This window comes from Epinephelus moara, chromosome 1 (genome assembly GCF_006386435.1).
Source record: "Epinephelus moara isolate mb chromosome 1, YSFRI_EMoa_1.0, whole genome shotgun sequence".
Taxonomy (NCBI): Eukaryota; Metazoa; Chordata; class Actinopteri; order Perciformes; family Serranidae; genus Epinephelus; species Epinephelus moara.
In genome coordinates, this window is record NC_065506.1 from 22,825,990 (window position 1) to 22,844,776 (window position 18,787).

Below are 18,787 nucleotides of genomic sequence, written 5' to 3' on the forward strand. Positions count from 1 at the left end.
GACTGCTAAATTAACCCAATAAACATACTGCTGGCTTAACCCGACAACAGTATAGTGGTGCTTAGTGCAAAAAACACATTTATTTGTACAATGCCAACTTAGCGACTTTGTCGCTATATTTAGCGACTTTTCAGACCCCTCTAGCGACTCTTTTTCAAAAAAGCGACTAGCGACAAATCTAGCAACTTTTTCTAATGTTATTGGAGACCTTTGGAGACTCTGACGTGAAAGCATGTATCGTTCTTATTCTTCTCGATGAGCAGCGGATGCTGCCGTGGGCCCCTCCCTCGCCCCAAAGCACTCACAGGTGGTCCAGTCCTCCCTCCCAGCTGCAGTCCAAGCAGGACCCCTCCGTGTCTAGACTGCAAGTGAATCGCACATGCGCGGAGCCACCACTGGCTGATCCCGACCTGGCTTACAGTCAGGGTGGGATGTAAATGTAAAATTTTCTTTGTCTAATATAAATCACTGAAAGAAGGTTCAAATGTGGTTCTAAACATATTCAGGGTGTTTTCCCCTCAGTTTTTGTCTCTTCCACAACGTTATTCCTCTCTCCTACAGCGTCCATTATAATTACATGCATATGGACAATTATGCAAATTAGGCGATGATGTCATTTAACGACTTCTAGCGACTTTTAGGACAGCCAATAGCTACTTTTCTTACTGAGGAGTTGGCAACAGTGTTGAAAAGTGGTCCCTGTTTTGAGTGCACCATCCGGGTACTCATAGTGCACTGCATTTTTCCATACTTCTCAGTGTGAAGCACTTATGCACTCAAAATATTAAGTGTAAGTACAGAAGTACGCGATTTGAGACACAGCATGAGTCATGAGTCTGAGACTTTTAGTCACAGAATAAGATTTTGCATAGACTGTCGATCTTGCAGGGTCTCTATTTGCAAGATTGTTGGCTTCAAAAAGTAAAAAAGTGGACATAAATCGTTGCAGCCCTCAAAATCCCCAGGGAATATGCTATATGCTATAGCTAGCTAGGTAGCTAACCACTGTCCCCATCCCAAACAAGGTTAGCCTCACTGTAAACCAACGTTAGCTATTTCAATGTTTGCTATTAGCCTACAAGCAAACCGTACATTTCAGCTAAATATTTCTAGCTTAGCTCACATATATTTTATTTATGTTAATGTCTACTTTAATATTCTATTTTATTCTATTTTATTCTAATGTCTACTTTAATATTTTATTTTATTTTATTTTATTTTAATGTCTACTTTAATATTTATTTTACTTATTTCATTGTCTATTTTAGTATTTTATTTATATCTTCATCTTTATCTCTTGTTTCCATTCATGCTGTATTTCTATTTCTACTTTGCACGGAGCATTGGAACAAAAACAATTTCCCCCCGGGGATTAATAAAGTATTCTGAATCTGAATCTGAATCTGAATAAGTGGTTACATGAGATGATTTTTGAAGCTAGCAATCTTTAGCTGTAACATGAGGTTACGTTGTAGGTTAAAAGCATACATTTCAGTTATCTAACGTTAGCTTGCAGATAGCCTCTACAGTGGTTAGCTTATTAGCTATAGCACACTTACAGGGGATTTTGGGGGCTGCAGCAATTTTTGTCCACTTTTCCTTCTCCACTCTATCATGGCACAAATAAGAGGACATGTCAAAGAGGCACTCGTGTTCACTCCACAACTCCACTTTCTCCACCTTTTCCACAGTCCAAGAGAGAGGACACAGTCGCTTTATGCTAAAGACGCACCGGTGTCGCCGCAGTGGGTGTCAGACTGGGTCACTGGGCTAGTCTTAGTTTTTCAATGTATTCTAGTGTATGGTAGACATTAATCACTTATGATGCAGCATAGATTCTTTTAAATATATGAAAATGCATCACACTTTACTGAACACCAACAATAAAACGTTACGATGAAGCATACAGTGTTATAGATACATTAATATGTACGTCACTTTTCTTAACACATGCAATGATAACTTATGATACTGCATGCACTGTTATAATGTTCTATGAATCCTTACTACAGTTGGTTGTTTAAGTGTGTACAGGTGAGTGTATGTATTTATAATGCATCATAAGCCCCATCAGTCAACCTCTAGTTTATAACTAGTCAAGACATAAGACACTTATAATTCATGATAAGTCACATCTATAATGTTTTGTGACTGTAGACATAGTGCATCAGGGTGCATTATGTGTGTTTATGAGTGCAGTCACACAGCATTACAAATGTATTATAATTTACTATGAATGGTCTTATAATGCATTATAGGTGGTCTTCATAGAAAGTGTTACTGCATGTTTTTTTTTAAAATTGTAAATAGGCTACAGCAACTAATCAATACTACCAGTGTTTAATTTGAGCCGGAACGTACTGGAACGCATACCAGGATCTTTTCAGAAAAGGCCCTGGTGCGTTCTGGAACTAATTTTCATGGGTCTAGAACTTTTCACATCTAAAAACTACATGGTGCCTCACGTACCACTACTGTGGGATAAGTTCAAAGTCCAATCGCAGGAGGGTGAGTGTCCATGCGCCGTCCAATAATGGCGCGCGCTGGCCACCTGGCACTCAATATGCTGCTGTAGTGGTTTGTTTTCCAGACATGTGAGTATCTTTGAGCAGTGAAAGTTATTATTTATTTCTTTTTACTTGTCGGCAGTGATTTGTTTTCCACAGAGCTCTATGAGCGAGCATTTTACTCGCATTTGCGACTAAAAATAGTTTTGTGCCAGCAAAATAAATCATTCAGCACGCTGTGCAAGTACAGATTTCAACCAGCAGCAGAAACAAAAGGCGAATCCTGCTGGTTGTGGGTTGAACAGGGGTCACAGACAGGATTTACGGCGGTCAAATAGCCTACGGCGGCTCCGTGGCGCAAGATAACGGCTTACCGGCGACAGAGAAGTCCGACTCCAGGTCCAGTAATTTCCTCTTTCGTTAGCGTCATGACTGCCCAGTAGTACCTGGACAACCGAGCCGTGGCGGCACACAGGTATGTGGCGTGTTAGAGGAGAAACGAGCCGTTCACATTTCTCTCTTTGTGGCAGGTAACGGTCCACAAACCTCACCGCACTTTAGGGACTGTTCTTTACTTATGAAGGGACTGTTCTTTACTTGTCAGGGGAGGAGGGTGGCTGGTTGATTTTTATTTTATTTATTTATTTTATTTTGATCCCCCCTATGTTAATCACTTATTGATGCTGTTTTTGAAGTATGAATAAGTCAATAAGTAATTTATTCCATTGAAATATCATTGATGTATTATAGAAAAGTGATTTATCTTTTTATAAATGACAAAAGGCACATCTGCCTCATTTTTGCTGTGGTATCGTGATACTACTCAGAACCGTGATATTTTCACTGGTATCGTACCGTGGGTCTCAATTTTGGTACCGTGACAACACTAGATGTCACAACCATTCCATTCGGAGTTGCGCAGTGAGGCGGCTCGGGTGCCGCTTAAAAAAGTGTTCCCCCGCTTTTGGGAGTAGGGGAACACTGCTCTCTCAGAGGCCAAAAGTGTTCCCCTACTTCTGATTTTACAAATTAAGCACTGAATACTACTGATCCACATGAATTTTTCCTGAATTTTTTATTTCTTCTCCCTCAAATACTGTAAGGTAAACTATGCAGGATATTCATAGAAAAAAACAATGGGTTAAAGACTCATACAGACGTAATCTCTCTCAGTCGTCACTTTTGACCCAATACAAATGTGTGACAGTGTATTTATTTGCCACAACTTACTTTCCTCTTATTTGGGTTTTACAATGTTCCTGGGCACATTGTGCAAGTGAGGCTGGACTTTACAAAAAGGTAGCAACCAGGTGCCAGACCATAAGCAGCATGCACCCAAGAGGAAGCTATAAAAATGGCCGACACAGCACTGAAAAAAACGCTAATCTGAGGTTGGCTGTCACTTTCAGTGGAATGAATTTACAGTGGATCAGCGCTTTAATCAGTGAAATTGAGTAGATTGTTCACTAGCGGTGAATAATGTCCCGAGGCATTTATGTCTGCTCATACTGAAGTGCGACTGGATTAACGGTTTAGCTGCATGAAAAAGCAGTTTAAAAAAAAAATAAAAAATCTCACTCACACTGTGAGAGCAAGCAATGTTTTCTCATAACTGTCCAGTTTTGCCTCACTTAATGGATAAACCATTGTGCATTAAAGATATTTGCCTCAATCAAATTGAAAACGGAATAATTATAAAGCATAGGGTATTAACTCCACAGGAGGAGGAGGAGTGAAAACACTGGGGATGCTGATAAACTCTATCAGTATAATTAAAGTTGTTAGAATTCAATATTATTGTACACTGAGCAGTTCCTTTTAAATCCTGTCCTCTGTTTCCGTCACAGCTGGCTTGTGTGTTCTTCTGTTTTTCCCTCTGGACAGCCATCACAGTTATAAAACATTTGTTGGCTCACCTGGGGTCCATCCTGTTTATCTCTTTGTGTGGTATCTGTGTCCTGTGGGGAATTGGGAGTATTGTGTTTTCTTTCTTCTCATTGCAAAGTGTAATGTTGTAAATGAGGGCTCTAAACATTTTGAAGCAAGTATGATAATGACGGGAATGACATACATACACAGTGGGGGCTGTGTTGAACATTGTCTATGGAATAAATGGGGCAGCTGTAACATGTATGCATATGTGGTATACATTTTGATAAAAGGAGTGTGTGGCAAACAGAACTGCATCTTACCAAGCATGATATTACCCAGTCTGTTGAGGTTCAAAATATCAAACTGTCATGATAACTCCCTCACACTCTCCCTTTGCCTATATGTCTGTGTCATGTTATTTTGTGTAATCGCGGTTGTACCTCATCTGCTCACCAGGCCCCTGTGGTGAACTTCCTGCTCCTACACACCTGCTTCCCATCAACTGATTACCCCTGTGACCTGCTACCTGCCGGCACAGCTGTCCCTTACTGACTCATTACATTACCTGTAACTATATACAGGCATCTATTTCCAGAGGGAGTTGTCACATCATCTAAGATGCCTCAGTGTTCAAGTCATTCTAATTACCAGGCGTGTTATCTGCTTATGTGATTGCATGTTCTACTTACCTGATGATTCGACTGATCTATGTTTGTGTGATACTGCCCACAGATCAACTGTAAACCATACTAACAGTTGAGTTAATTGTTCATCTGCTTTGTCTCACACGTCTGCTTTTGGATACAAGTTCTCCTTTCCTGTATCACAACAACATGCATGTGTCGACCTCTTAGCACCGTTACAGCTCCGACATAATTTTGGTGTACAAAAGAAATTGTGCCATGAAGCTGTTGACTGTATGCTGATCTGAACAGAGAACAAACTCCCTCTGTCAGCCTGTCTCAAATCTATATGCACAGCACAACTGTGCAGCTATGCAAGCAATGGCTTCTGATGGGATTCAACTACTACCTCTCCTCTCTACTACGAGAGAGGAGAGGATGTATAATGTACTGTTACCACAGTCCTGAGGTTTTTAATAGGACCACGATGACCTTCTTTTCAGAATTCAATTTCAGTATATTTCAGTCCATCATGAAGAGGGATCCGGTGTGATGAGCTCACAGTTGATGGTCTTATTGTCAGTGTACGTGAAACAATTTGGGATATGTGCATGAGAAAAATCTTGAAGATATTGTGGTTTATGGACCAAACTTGTAAAAGAACCCCACAACTGAACACCAAAATATCATCAGTTCTTGAATTTCAGTTTACTAACATGAACATGTAAGGGCTGTGCATCAAAGTAATTACTATTTACTTGTTCATTCATTCATTTTTGCTGGGGGTTGCAGTGGGGGCTGGAGCCTATCCCAGCTGACACTGGATGAGGGGCCGGGTAAACCCTAGAGAGGTCACCAGACTATTACAAGGCTAGCATATAGGGACAGACAATCAGTCACCAATCAATCTGGGAATCCATCGGTAAAAAAAAAAAAAAAAAAAAAAAAATTTCTTCCTTTACCTCTGGAGGCACAGCCCGGAGTTTTTCGACTAACGGAAGTGCAGGGGCCTCGGCGATCGCTCACGCCCTTCACTTCCGGCGGTGCCCCCAGGGAATCGCCGTGTTGTTTACAAATACTTCGGGTAGAAAACCAGCAGAGTTTAGCTATATATCACGTCACTATATCACCGTGTAGACTAATCTGATGTTTGTTAAGTCTATAAACACGATTGAACAAACGTTACTATTTCTGTGTGCACGTTTTGTAATTAATCACATGGTTATCGTAGATTAGCTGGGCTAACCATTAGCTGTTAACGTTAGCCATTAGCAGTGTCTGTAATAACCCTAGACTGTATAAAAATAAGGTAATAACTCAATAAACGGTCCGTGAATAAAATATTTTTTCCAGTGGATATCTTAGTTACAACATGATTGAGCTAGCAAAGCAGTTTTGTGTTGCTATGTGTGGTATTTATTCAGTTATGGGAAATCACGATGTCTAAAAAGCATCAGTGGCTGCAGCTGACAGGGACAGTTAGCAAAGCTAACATCAGGACGTCATCTGTTAAAAGCCTCCCGTTGTCGGATACGACATGAAACTACTCCAGTTAGCTCAATCATGTTGTAACTAAGACATCTGCTGGAAAAAATACTTTTTTTCACGTTGACAAGACAGCGTTTTGGGTGGAGTGGTCGCTATGGACGTGGAGCTTGCTGTTTCTGTAGGTACACATTTCCTGGGGACACCTGCACGTCTCGGCCACGCCCCCTCCATTGTGATTGGCTAAAGCACAGCATCGTTCAAACTCAAAGCCCCGCCCTACCCCCCTCTCTAGTCGTCTTTCACACAGGGCTGCCGACAGATTCTCCAGAATCTGTCTTGAGAGATTAGTCACCAATTAACCTGCATGTCTTTGGACTGTGGGAGGAAGCTGAAGTACCTGGAGCAAACCCACACTGACACATGGAGAACATGCAAATCCCACATACGCTGAACCCCCCACCCTGGGTTCGAACCAGGAACCCTCTTGCTGTGAGGCCACAATGATAACCACTGCATCACCATGCCATCTATTTATTTTCTTGTTGATTCCTGTAATATTTGTCTACATAAGAGCTACAGGTAACTTTTATGAAAATATATTTTTTGTCATATTTGCTAAAACTGTCCTTAAATACCCACAGCACTAAAAAAGACAGATAATCTGTGGGGGAAAAAAATTACCTTTGCCCACTGAATTCTGTTGAAGTTCTTCTAATGGCCTTAGGGCATGTGAACAGAAACAATCAATCAGAGCCAAGGAGTCCCTAAAGCAGCTGTCGATCATGTCAATCAGACTCATGAACTGCAGTCGAACTGTCAAACGAGGCAGTGCTGATCAAATATTAATCAAGACGCTGTTACTGCATTGCTTTTTTCTCACCTCAAATGTTTTCAGAAACATGTTTTAGTGCAGTGGTTCCCAATTGGTCCAGCCATGGGGTCCAGATTTCTCCTTAGTCATTAGTTCAAGGTCCACACAGTTCAATACATTCAGCATCATACTTTCGTTGTCATGTCGTCAAGCAAGTTTGCTGTTTTTGTCAAGTATCTGTCCATTAGTCACTCACTCTACAGCAGGAAATGGCACTTCAAAATGGTAAATGGACCTGCATTTGTAAAGCGCTTTTCTCGTCATCCGACCACTCAAAGCGCTTTTTACACACTACGAGTCATTCACCCATTCACACACACATTCATACACAAGGTTCCACCTGCTACTCAGTTTTTAACACACTCACACTGATGGAACAGCCATCGGGAGCAATTTGCTCAAGGATACTTCGACATGCAGACTGGAGGAGCCGAGGATCGAACTACCGATCTTCCAATTGGTGGACTACCCGCTCTACCTCTGAGCCACAGCCGCCCGAAAGCTCTGTACTGGAAATTCACTGTAATTCAAAGTTTGTGATTTGCTTGCGTTCCATTCAGAATGGACCTGCGACCAACTTTTGGACCGCGACCCACCGGTTGGGACCACTGTTTTAGTGTACTGTTTACTGCAAAATGAGAAAGTTTTTGACCTGGTTGCCAAGTTGGATACAGTCAAGCAAAGCACCACCCACCACCGGGTCGCAAACGTTCTCATATTACAGCTAAACAGTACACTGAAATATGTTTCTGAAAATATTTGAGGTGAGAAAAGGACAATGCAGTAACAGAACTGTGATTCATATTTGATCAATACTGCAACTTAACAGTTTGACTGCAGTTCACAAACAGTGATTGATTTTATTGACAGCTACATTTGAGTGCAGTTATGTTATTAGAGGCAAGTCCAGAGGGCAGAGGAATATGATTTTTTTTTCACAAATCTCGCGCCTCATGTACTTCTGTGTGGATATAGACAGTTTAAACAAACATGAAAAAAGCAAAGTATTAAAGTAAAATTATTAGAATAATTTTTTGTCAGACCTGTAAACTATAAATATTCCACAACTGTATATGTGCCCAGTGTATCCGAATGTAACATTTTTAGTTCTTAAATTTCAAGTTCTTGGAGCAGTGTTGTCATACATGGATGATGCATGTACAGCACCCAAATTCCTGCCTAACAAACCTCTGCTGGCTTTATAGTGAACATGTCTGTGTGTTGCCTGAGTGTATTTCTTTCTCTTACTTACAGCTTTTGCTGCTTATCCCCTCCCCCCACACACTAACACCCTACATTATTCCGCTCTTCATATACAGCAAACAGCACCATCTCTCTCCCTCTCCCTCTCTCACACACTGTCTCACACACACATACCAAAATATCTTGAATTGGCATTGCCTTTGTGCCTTTTGTTTTTTGAGACCCTCAAGGCCTCTCTCTTTTAGCCAAAGAGAAAAATAGAGGCAGAGAAAGAGCAATTGAGATGAGAGAAAAAATTCTATCCCACCCTCCTCCTCGTCTCTGCACAGCTCCTCTACCAACCACACTTTGTTTGATTCAAAGAATGCTGAGAGGCTTGGGCAGCAGATGTGAGATTTCGTGGAAAATAACGAGTAATGAATCTCTTCAACACTCATCTAGTCACATATATGCTGCTTTCGCCTGCCTGTGGCTGATGGATCCATTTGTCAAAGCAATGCTTCCTATTCTCCGTCTCGTGTCTGCACTTAAAAAGAACGTTCGGAAAACATCTATGCCTTATACTATTGTAATCCAGTATTGTCGACAATTAGCAGATGTTTGAATTTGTATCTTACAATTAGCTCTATTCATACATTATCTGGCAAGCTACGAATTTAAGTGGAAATGGGAGATTATTTTGGTTTTTGTGTGATGATATTGATCGTCTTTGTGTTGAACAAATCAAAACCAAACATTTTTGATATCTCCATCTCAAGTATTCACTCAGTGTGAAACACATGTTTAGGAGATCATTATCGCCAAGGCACCAAAGCCCTGAAACGATGAACTGGATTCTGCATCGGCGGAGGCAAGCCATAGTTTATTGAGATTATCTGCTCAGCAATACAACGCCAGAGGCAGAAACTCCCATTTCTGTGTCCACAGGAAACATGGAATGAAAGAGAGATCCATAAAACAATAAATATGTCTTATTACAGAAGGTCCTCATCCCAACGAAATCAATCAGAATTTATGTAGGGATAAGCCAAGGGAACCGGCCCATTTGCATTTAAATGAACACTAATACAAAATGGAAAAGAGGTCACCAAACTCTATTTAAACAAAGCCTGTTAAGTGAAATCCCAAATGTAATGGTGTGTAACAAACAAACATATTTGTGACATCACATCTCATTTATCACACATATATAAATTATTTTTATCATCATGTATGCATTATGGTTTCTGTATATTTAACTCAAAGTAGAACAAGGACACATAACTCAGTGCAGCATATTTTATCTGAATCTATATTCATAACATCAATTATATCTTTACAAATGAAGATTTTGAGTCATATTAACAAACCGGATGCTTTGTCTTGTGCATAATGTGCATGTGTGCAAACACATAAGTCTTGAAGCTTGAAAATCCAAACACAGCTTCAAGAATCCAAACCAATCATGGTTCAAAGCAGCACACTCACAAAAGCGGCCAATCACAGGGGTACTTAAGTCTGCCAGCACAGCTGGCCCGTTTTCAGTCCTGATACTGACTGATATCACTGCTGCCTTTGGCATACTGAACAATCAGATTTTTCTCTCTGTGCTAGCATTAATGGATATCAGCATGGCATTGGTTTCAATCCTCCATCATCAGTGGCTTCTGACAAGTGATGTAGAAAGAAGCACACTGTGCGGCCTCACACACCGGTGTCCCAAAAGGTTCACTTGTGGGATCCCTCTTTTTCTCCCTGTACACAGAATCTCTTGGTGATGTAATTATGTCACATGGTGTTCCATCCATATGCACACTTTCTTCCCCTCTCCATCTCAAAGGTGGCTTCGCAGGTGTCTGCATGTCTGGGAGATGTGATGACTGGATGATGTCTCAACAATTTTAGCTCATTTAAGCCAAGACTGGAGCTCAGGTTTGCTATCCCAAGAGAGTGCTATTCTTCTAGGCAGAGTACACATGGACATGGGTATTTCTGTAAACAGGATTTTTCCCTTCTTTCCCTCAAAAAAATTCCTGTCCACACATGCTGTTACAAAAAAATCTCCATCCGAATAACAACATAAAAACCCAATCAAAGCCCTGTCAAAAGCATGTCAAACCCACACATACCTGTAAGCCTAAAGCCATGGAAAGAAGAATAAGAATAAGATGTTGGCCAATCACCAGCCTTATAAAAAACTTGCAGTGGAAGGCTGCCTGAAGCAGTGACCTCCGTACTGCAGTTTGAGACCTCTGTTCCTCAATATAGTGGAAGAGTAACTATACATTCATGTGTAAACTGTTAGCAAGGTTAGAACCAGCACTATTTTGGTCGGGTCCACCATTACACGCAATGCTGCCTCATATGTGACGCCTCACAAAGCAGAAAATGGCACACACTCTGCCCTTAGAAGCCAATAACTGTTTTCCCTGTTTAATGAAAAGAGAGTTTCTGAAAAGCTTCACCATGGACAGAGTTTTACAAAAGGTTTTTTTAGTGACCTTAAACGTGGTTTGCAAGTGGACGGAAGGCCAAAACAATTGGTAGAAGTTACTTTTATAAAAAAAAAGCCGTGTTCTCTTGGACTAGGCCTTAATCTGTTTATTTCAGAGGAGGATGTTGCGGTCACCAAAGTGTACCTATGGACTGGATGGATTGATTTACTGATTGATGGGTTGGTTCAAATTAGGCATGAAGCAGACTGGGAATAAACTCTTTCAATCCTGTGTGCACTATGAATTAATGATTTAGTGTCTGATGGGAATTCATGACTTCATGATTTTCCTTTACCTCATTTGGACAACCATCCTCGTCCCACTTAACCAGAGCGAGGACACGTGGCAGTCCACACTGAGCTGGGGGAGAGACTGTGGGGGACGCAGTGCCTGTAAACACTCCACACACTTACCTTTTATCACTCTGAAGGCATGGCCCCGATGTTGTTATCTGTTGAGCCACCAGCTTGCAAACCAAAAATTACATTTAGTCCCTGAGCCAAAGAAAATGAGTTTGAGACACACAGAGAGAAACATGTAGAAACAGAGAGAGTGATGGAGTACAGGAAACACTGGGAAGTAGTTTACAATTAAAGAAGACGGCATGTAGAGTAGAGAGACACGATTATGAAATGAAGACGGGGAAGAGGGTGAGATGAAAAAAAAAATGCTGGAGCATTAATGGATGTTGTGGAAGATGAGAGCGGCTGTCGGAATGAGAGTTGAAGAGAAGAAATGGGTGAAGAGTGCCTTCTGTCTTTTACTGTTGCCATGGACACCAAGAAAGCTGACTTACTGCTGTGTGAAGATCTTTTTTTGAATGGACAACACACACACACACACACACACACACACACTGCCATCATCACCACCTTCACCTACTTGTCTCTCCACTCACAAAACTCCCACCTCCTTGATCGCTCATAGAAGGCAGGAGGACATGTATTTTACATAGATAGCATGCCAACCACATCCACACGCTCTTTTGTGTGGAGATAAAGTCTTTTAGGATCCCTGCTTGGCTCTCATTATTACAAGGTAGGGGAGCACAATACGCTATTTGTAAGACAGCAGAGCACCGAGATAAACGCACACAGGGCACTGCTCATTAGAAGAAGTCTTTATCTTTGATGGGAGATGACTGCTGGGCTTTTTGTTGGTGGAAGAAGCCTGAAAATCACCAACAAGACACTCCAATTTATCTTTTTTCATCACATTTCTCTTTCTTTTCTGTTTTCCCTTTTAAAATTATCATAAAATGTGTGAGATCCTGAACTCTGGTTTAATAATAGAGGATATTTACATGAGAAAATGCTGTTACACTGCTCCTCCATTGGCATCCTCTTTGAACTTTCCTTTAGTAACCATATTAATGATCACCATACATGTCCTTTACATCAAAGGCCCGTTTTATATCATACAAGAGATTATTCCTCCTTGGACATTATAGCATAGCCTACAGCATATGTCTCAGACTGCCTGGTTTCACTCGCGGTGCGGTGCGCACACTCAGGCTATTACTTTTTCCACTCGTGTGTAATGTCATGCACCCTGAAACTACACTGAGTCTATGGCGTAATTACTGGGCTTGTCAATCACTGAAATGAACTCAGTGAAGGTGAAATTGACTGCGTGCCTTCAGAAAGACTACTTACTGATTGGTTGAGTAAATGCAGAGCAGGGATGACAGCGCAACAATGCGCACGCTTTGAAATATTGACATTGATTGTCCCATGAGAAATATACGGGGTTGGTGATTATAATGATGCCTTTAGCAATCCAGAAACGATTAGGAACGATAAAAAAATAAAGACAAGAAGATAAATACCCCCTCCCTCCCTCTCTCCTCTTTGTGTGCCTCTTCCTCTGTCTCTCTTTCTCTCTGCGTGCATGCGCCCGTTCCTAATTTCTAATTAGTTCAGGGTATGGCAAGACAAATCGTGGATGTCATTGCAGAAGCTGCGGTTGTCTTGGCAGGACCGCGACGTGAGGCTCACTGGGGAAAAAATCCCCTCTCTCTCAGCTGGGGAGTGACAGCAGTCCCACTGGTTTTAATGGTGCGGTGCCTTTAAGTTAATTTACGCACAACTTGCACATGTAACGATATATGCGCGTTTTTTTTAGTGATATCTCACTTTGTATCTTCATGAAAGACTGATTTCACAAAACAGAAAAAAAAAATCATGTCATCCTCTGATTGGCCACGTGCAGGCACAACCTCAGCAGGCTCGTGGTAGCGGAGAAGTGATCGGCTCCTGCTCCAGCCTACAGGTAGTGCCGCGCTCAGATGCAGCTGTTTCTCCACATTGTACACGCTGTTCAACTTTTTCCTGAGCTTGTAATCGCTTGAAGGCGTGAAGACACTGGATGACAGCGGACCTCCTGGTGCACAGAGTCCGGCACCGAGGCGCGCACACATTTCAGCACCCTGGACAGCGCGCGGCGCCGCAGTGGCGATGCGTGGATTCAACCGGTGGCTTTCAGCAGTGTGAGGGGACCGCTTCACTGAATGTTACATAAAAACTCTTTGTGTTCCACATGTGGGAGACGCTCCTCGCTCTCTGGATCACTTGGACGAGTGCTTTTTCCTTCTTATTTCCACACAGCGTCTCCGTCGACTCCATCGTGTGGGTAGGCGTGCCGTTGGATGCGTGGTTGACTCCAGAAGCCGTGCTGAGCAGCGTGGAATAAGGTGACTGTCAGGCGGGCGGAGTGGTGTAGTGGTGTAGTGGTGGTGGTGGTGCCTATAAGAGACCCTCCATTTATAAGGATGCTGGTGGGAAATGCCTGGAGACAGAGATGACGAGATTTGTCAAAAGGCACTTGAACTCCTGTCAGACCTTTGTTCGAAGGGGGAAGTGCAGAACGAACACTGCCTGGATTTTATCTACTATTTCCGAGATCTTGCCAGGCCACGCTACACGGATTCAGGTGAGGCATCATTTGCACGCTTCATTCAGCGGTTTGCGTTTAATTGAACTGAGGTGGATGCACACGCGACTTCTTCCACTGGCCATTCTGCGCCTATAAACTCAATAGGTGGTCCAAGCTACTGGTCAGAGTGCTCTCACAACCAGCACCTTTTGCTTGGGAATTTGATCTGGCCCATTTTTCCTCACATTACTAATTATCCTATTTAATTATTTAATTTTTCTCGGCGACAGCCTCTCCTTCTCACTGAGAGCCAAATGCCACATCTAAAATGCCCAATTCCTCTTTCCAACCTCAGCCCACGTGAGGCTGACAGACTGAAAATCTGTTTTATGAGTCCAGTTCATTCCTGACACGTGCACAAATGCCGGCAGTGCCATCGTTAGTCACACAATGATATGCAACACCATGTACAGGCTTCTCTCCTCCCTGGATGAGTTGCGCTTGCACCTGCGCTCGCCGGTAGCTTTTACTATCTTGGCACACTTAACTGCATCTTACTTTGAAAGTTCACACTGATTTAATTCGTCTTACCTAAAGCATGCAGGCAATATGACACATTACTCAACTTTAAATAGACTGTAACTGCAGGACTGTTGCACAAAAGCACGTCGTTTTTGAAAACCAAAGCAGCCATTCAGTCACATCTGAGGAATTAACGTGACCACAGAGTCACGTTTCATCATCACCAACACCTAGGCCAGCCGTCTGCATCGGAATGGCATGCGTGTATGTTTGAGAGTGTCAGTGCGTGTGTGTGTGTGCAGAAGACTGAAAAAAAAGTGAGATAATGTGAAGGAGCGAGAAGGCACAGTGACTGCAGTCCTCCACATATCTGCTCTATTCATTACTGCTTCCATTAGTTTGCATTATCATTAATCACTCTTCACCACATGAAAGCCATTTGTGAATTCCCATTCCTTTCCCGTTTCTTCTGTCCCTCTCTGTATCCCTTATCGTCAGCCCTTTCCTCCTTATTTCCTCCTGATTTGCTTTATTCCCTAATCTCCCAGCTCTCGCCTCTCTCCCTCATTCATCACACAGGCCCATCCTGTCTCATCTTTGCCATTGCACTTACAGTTTGAAAAGTGGAATTGCCACAGTATGTGCTGTAGTGAAGTCAGCTATCAGGATGGCTTGCCTGTACAGTTTAATTTCACTTCCAGCTGACATGTGTTACCCAGCATGATGGCAGCACACAACAGGAAGACATAGGAAGTAGATGAGAAATCAAAACTGAAACAGCATTTGACCCAGAGTTCAGGACGGGGTGAATGGGATTCAGTGTCTTCGTTAAGGGAGCTGTCTGTGGACATATAACATGATGCTGACTTGGCAACCTGAGAAACCCATACTGGTAAAAGTTATTTATAATGGTGATGCATTTGTGACCATCTTGTCAGATTCGTGTGGTTGCAGAAAGATAATCAGAGTGATCAGTTAATGAGATGAATCAAAATATCCCTCCCTTCTTCATGTGACGTGTAACAGTATAAGCTTTAAAGGAATGGTTTGGACATTTTGGGGAAAATGTTCATTAGCTCTCTTACTGAGAGTTAGATGAGAAGATCGATGACACACACCATGTCTGTCCTTTAAATATGGAGGTAGTGCTAGTAGCCAGTTAGCTTAGCTTAGCACAGAGAGTGGAAACAGCTAGCCTGGCTCTGATCATTTTTTTGGCCAGACTTCCTGGTTGCCTAGCAACCTCACAGCAGCAAAAAAAATTCCAGGAAGTCGCAGCTGTTGGCCAAATTTTAGGCTGCGGATTTGTCATATCTGAGATACAGTGTTTAGTAGTTAAAAAAAAAATAAAAATAAAAATACTGCTGCTGCTACTACTACTAATAATGATGATGATAGATAATAGTGACATAGTGGTGCAGTGGTTAGCATTGTCGCCTCTCAGCAAGAGGGTTGCTGGTTTGAACCCGAGGTGCAAGGTGGGGGAGCCCTTCTGTGCAGAGTTTGCATATTCTCAGTGTGGGTTTTCTCCGGACACTCCGGCCACTATGTGGAGGAAGTCTCTAAATTGGCCATAGTGTGAATGGTTGTCTGTCTCTATGTGTAAGCCCTGTGATAGTCTGGTGCCTCTCGCCCAATGTCATATGAGTGCTTCACATTAATATAGAAAAATGAACATAACACAATCCAACATGGCATTTCAAAATTAAAGGACAGTTTAAAACAGTTAAAAACAAACAAAAAAAAAGTCATTCAGTGATTGATGGTGATTTGAGATCATATTCAGTGAGCTCAGTGAGTATTTCACCTCGTGTACACAATTAATTTTGGCATTTTTGAGGCTGCTGACATCAGCAAAAATCAGAGCCTATAATTCCCACTGAACACGGGCTGCATATTGATTGACAGAAATACAGTAAGCGTCTTTCAGCTCACTCCAGAACATTTTCCCAAGAGTATACCTCACTCTGGGTATTGTCTGTGCCGGGTACAGCCATTAGCCGCCTCAGAATCTAACACCTAGATGTGGTGCTGTGGGTCAAATAGGACTCACCACAGTTTCTCTCCCTAAAATCCATCACCGACCAATCATGGCAAAACCATAAATCTTAAAATCATAAAACTGTGGCATTCACAGCAACATCCACCGGGAAATTTTGATTTTTCTGAAAGCTCAAATATCCCCAAATAAACATGGATGCCTCATGTCAGTCAAAGTCCATCGATCCTTCACTTTATTGCAATTGTGTATTTTTTCTTTCCTCACACAGCCAACTATGCAGTCATACAACCATCTTGAGTTATCTGGAAATGTAAGTGCTCACAAGCCGAGCCAAGACATCAGTCAGCACATAACCCCTGTAAAACCATGACTTCCCATTTAATGTGTTAATTAATGAGCTTTAGAGGTGCTGATAGGCTGATTTCTTTTTTACAGTTTGACAGAGCCAAGTTAGATGTTTCACCCTGTTTCTGGTCTTAAGCTAAGCCTCATTTTACTGCACAGACATGAGGGTGGTATGCATGGTCTCATCTAAGACTTGACTAAATGTGCACAACATTCAGTAATGGCTGTCAAAGCAGGATCCAGAGAACTACTGTTTTTAATTGTAGCCATCTAATTAGCTCGACACGGTCTATCAGGTCAATGTAACTAACACTCTGCAAAGCCAGAAAGCAGCAGTAGCCTGTGCCGTGAGGAAAAGCAATCAGAGCCACTCATGTGTAATATGTTGCGTACTGCCTATGTGTTGATACTATCTGTACTTCAAGGGGAAAATCATGCAATTTCCAGTTACTGTAAATACAGTTTTTACTTACAGAGATGTATATTTAAGGCAAATAACAACATCGCAGGAGGTAGATGTTCATATATTGCTTTTTCAGCACTTGCTCGCCTCCTACACCATTGCACCTTTGAAGGTCCTGTGCTCTAGCACTGGTCCACCCTCTTTGTTGTGATGCAGTCTCTGAACCCTTCCAGATGTCGATAGATTCTTCCCAGCCAGGCAGCACTCTGCAGGCGGCCTGCCAAGCCGACTGTGGGCTCAGTGTCCTCAGATGGCAAGCCCCTCAATTTCTCTACATAATTCTCCCAAATCACACGTACTCTGGTATTCACAGAATCTCAGAGCACAGAAAGGACAGTTTGTCTGAGTTCCTGTGCGAGGTCTTATGACAGCGCCCACACACAGAACCAGTCCTGTATTAGGCAGCGCTGTTGGAGTTGGAAGATAGGTAATGCTAAACCATTACTGCCAAAGTCTTTTGAATTTTGTTTTGACTGAAAGCAAACAGTCTTTAAGGGAGGTCTGACATATTGTCTCATTTATCTTTAACTAATGCGCATGTTAATGGCCTAGCAAAACATCAAATCCAGCATTCCTCAGTACATGTGTCAAGTGTTAGCTCTAAATCAGATAGAGCTTGCCAGACGTTATTCAGTTCAAGATAATTCCTGGTTGCAAGATGTTCTGTGATTTTAGTTAGTCGTTTAAAAAACATGTGTTTTTCTCTTGGTGAGAAATTATGTGCTTATGATTTTAGTCAAACGAAGCGCCATCAAAGACTTCAAACAGAAATGCCACAAAAATTGCAGACAGTTCTGCAAGTGCACGGAGATGGGATGTTTCAGAAAATGTGTAAATACCAAACAACTTAATTCCACACGACAAACTCTTTCAGTTGAAAACGTAGATGCATATCTTGGTATTCATGAGTGTCTGTTGATGTAGAGTGCAATAAAAAGAAACAAAGATGAGTGGATTTAATGTGATGACTGTAGGAAGTTGTTCACTTAACAAATTCATCATGCTGCAGCGAGGGCATTGCAACAGCTCCACAACACACAGGCCTGGTTGTAATATTGTCTTCATATACCGTAAAACTTCTATTAGTAGCTCAGGCTATTTGCTCAAATCACTGAACTCAACAAGCCTATATTTGGGATACAGTTTTTTTTTTTTTTTACACAAAACTGTTGCTCAGCAAAGATGGGAAATACAATCAAATTGTTTGTTTGAACCAGTATGAATATTAGTTGTTTAAAAATATAGCTTTGAATAACATATCAATTATATGTTATGTTATGACACTTGTTTTACTGCACCCGGGATACTGATACAACACCACTTTATCCTGTTAAAACAATATTGATAACTTGAATTAATTTTTTATAAAAGACACTTTTGATCCTTTTGTTCAGTGGACCCTTACGGACAAAAGAAATATAAATAACTTACCAAGTAATCAAGGAATGGACACATAATCTGACTTCATGACAGCTTCAGAGGAATGGAGTCACCACTTGTTTTTTCGTCATGCCGGTAAATCTGTATGAATTACAGTCTTCTC

The 18,787-nt window shown here is 41.8% G+C and overlaps 1 protein-coding gene across 2 annotated transcripts in view; it reads left to right on the forward strand.

Moving 5' to 3' along the window:
• The first annotated feature begins 12,959 nt into the window (after positions 1 to 12,959).
• Positions 12,960 to 18,787, forward strand: part of syt9a (synaptotagmin IXa) — a 33,651-nt gene continuing 27,823 nt past the window's right edge. Inside the window, exon 1 of one of the 2 annotated variants that reach the window (XM_050049062.1) lies at positions 12,960 to 13,969. In XM_050049062.1, coding sequence (XP_049905019.1) covers positions 13,822 to 13,969 — 148 coding nt within the window. In that variant the 5' untranslated portion in view covers positions 12,960 to 13,821. The remainder of the gene's footprint in view (positions 13,970 to 18,787) is intronic. The other variant, XM_050049053.1, reaches the window with a different exon arrangement.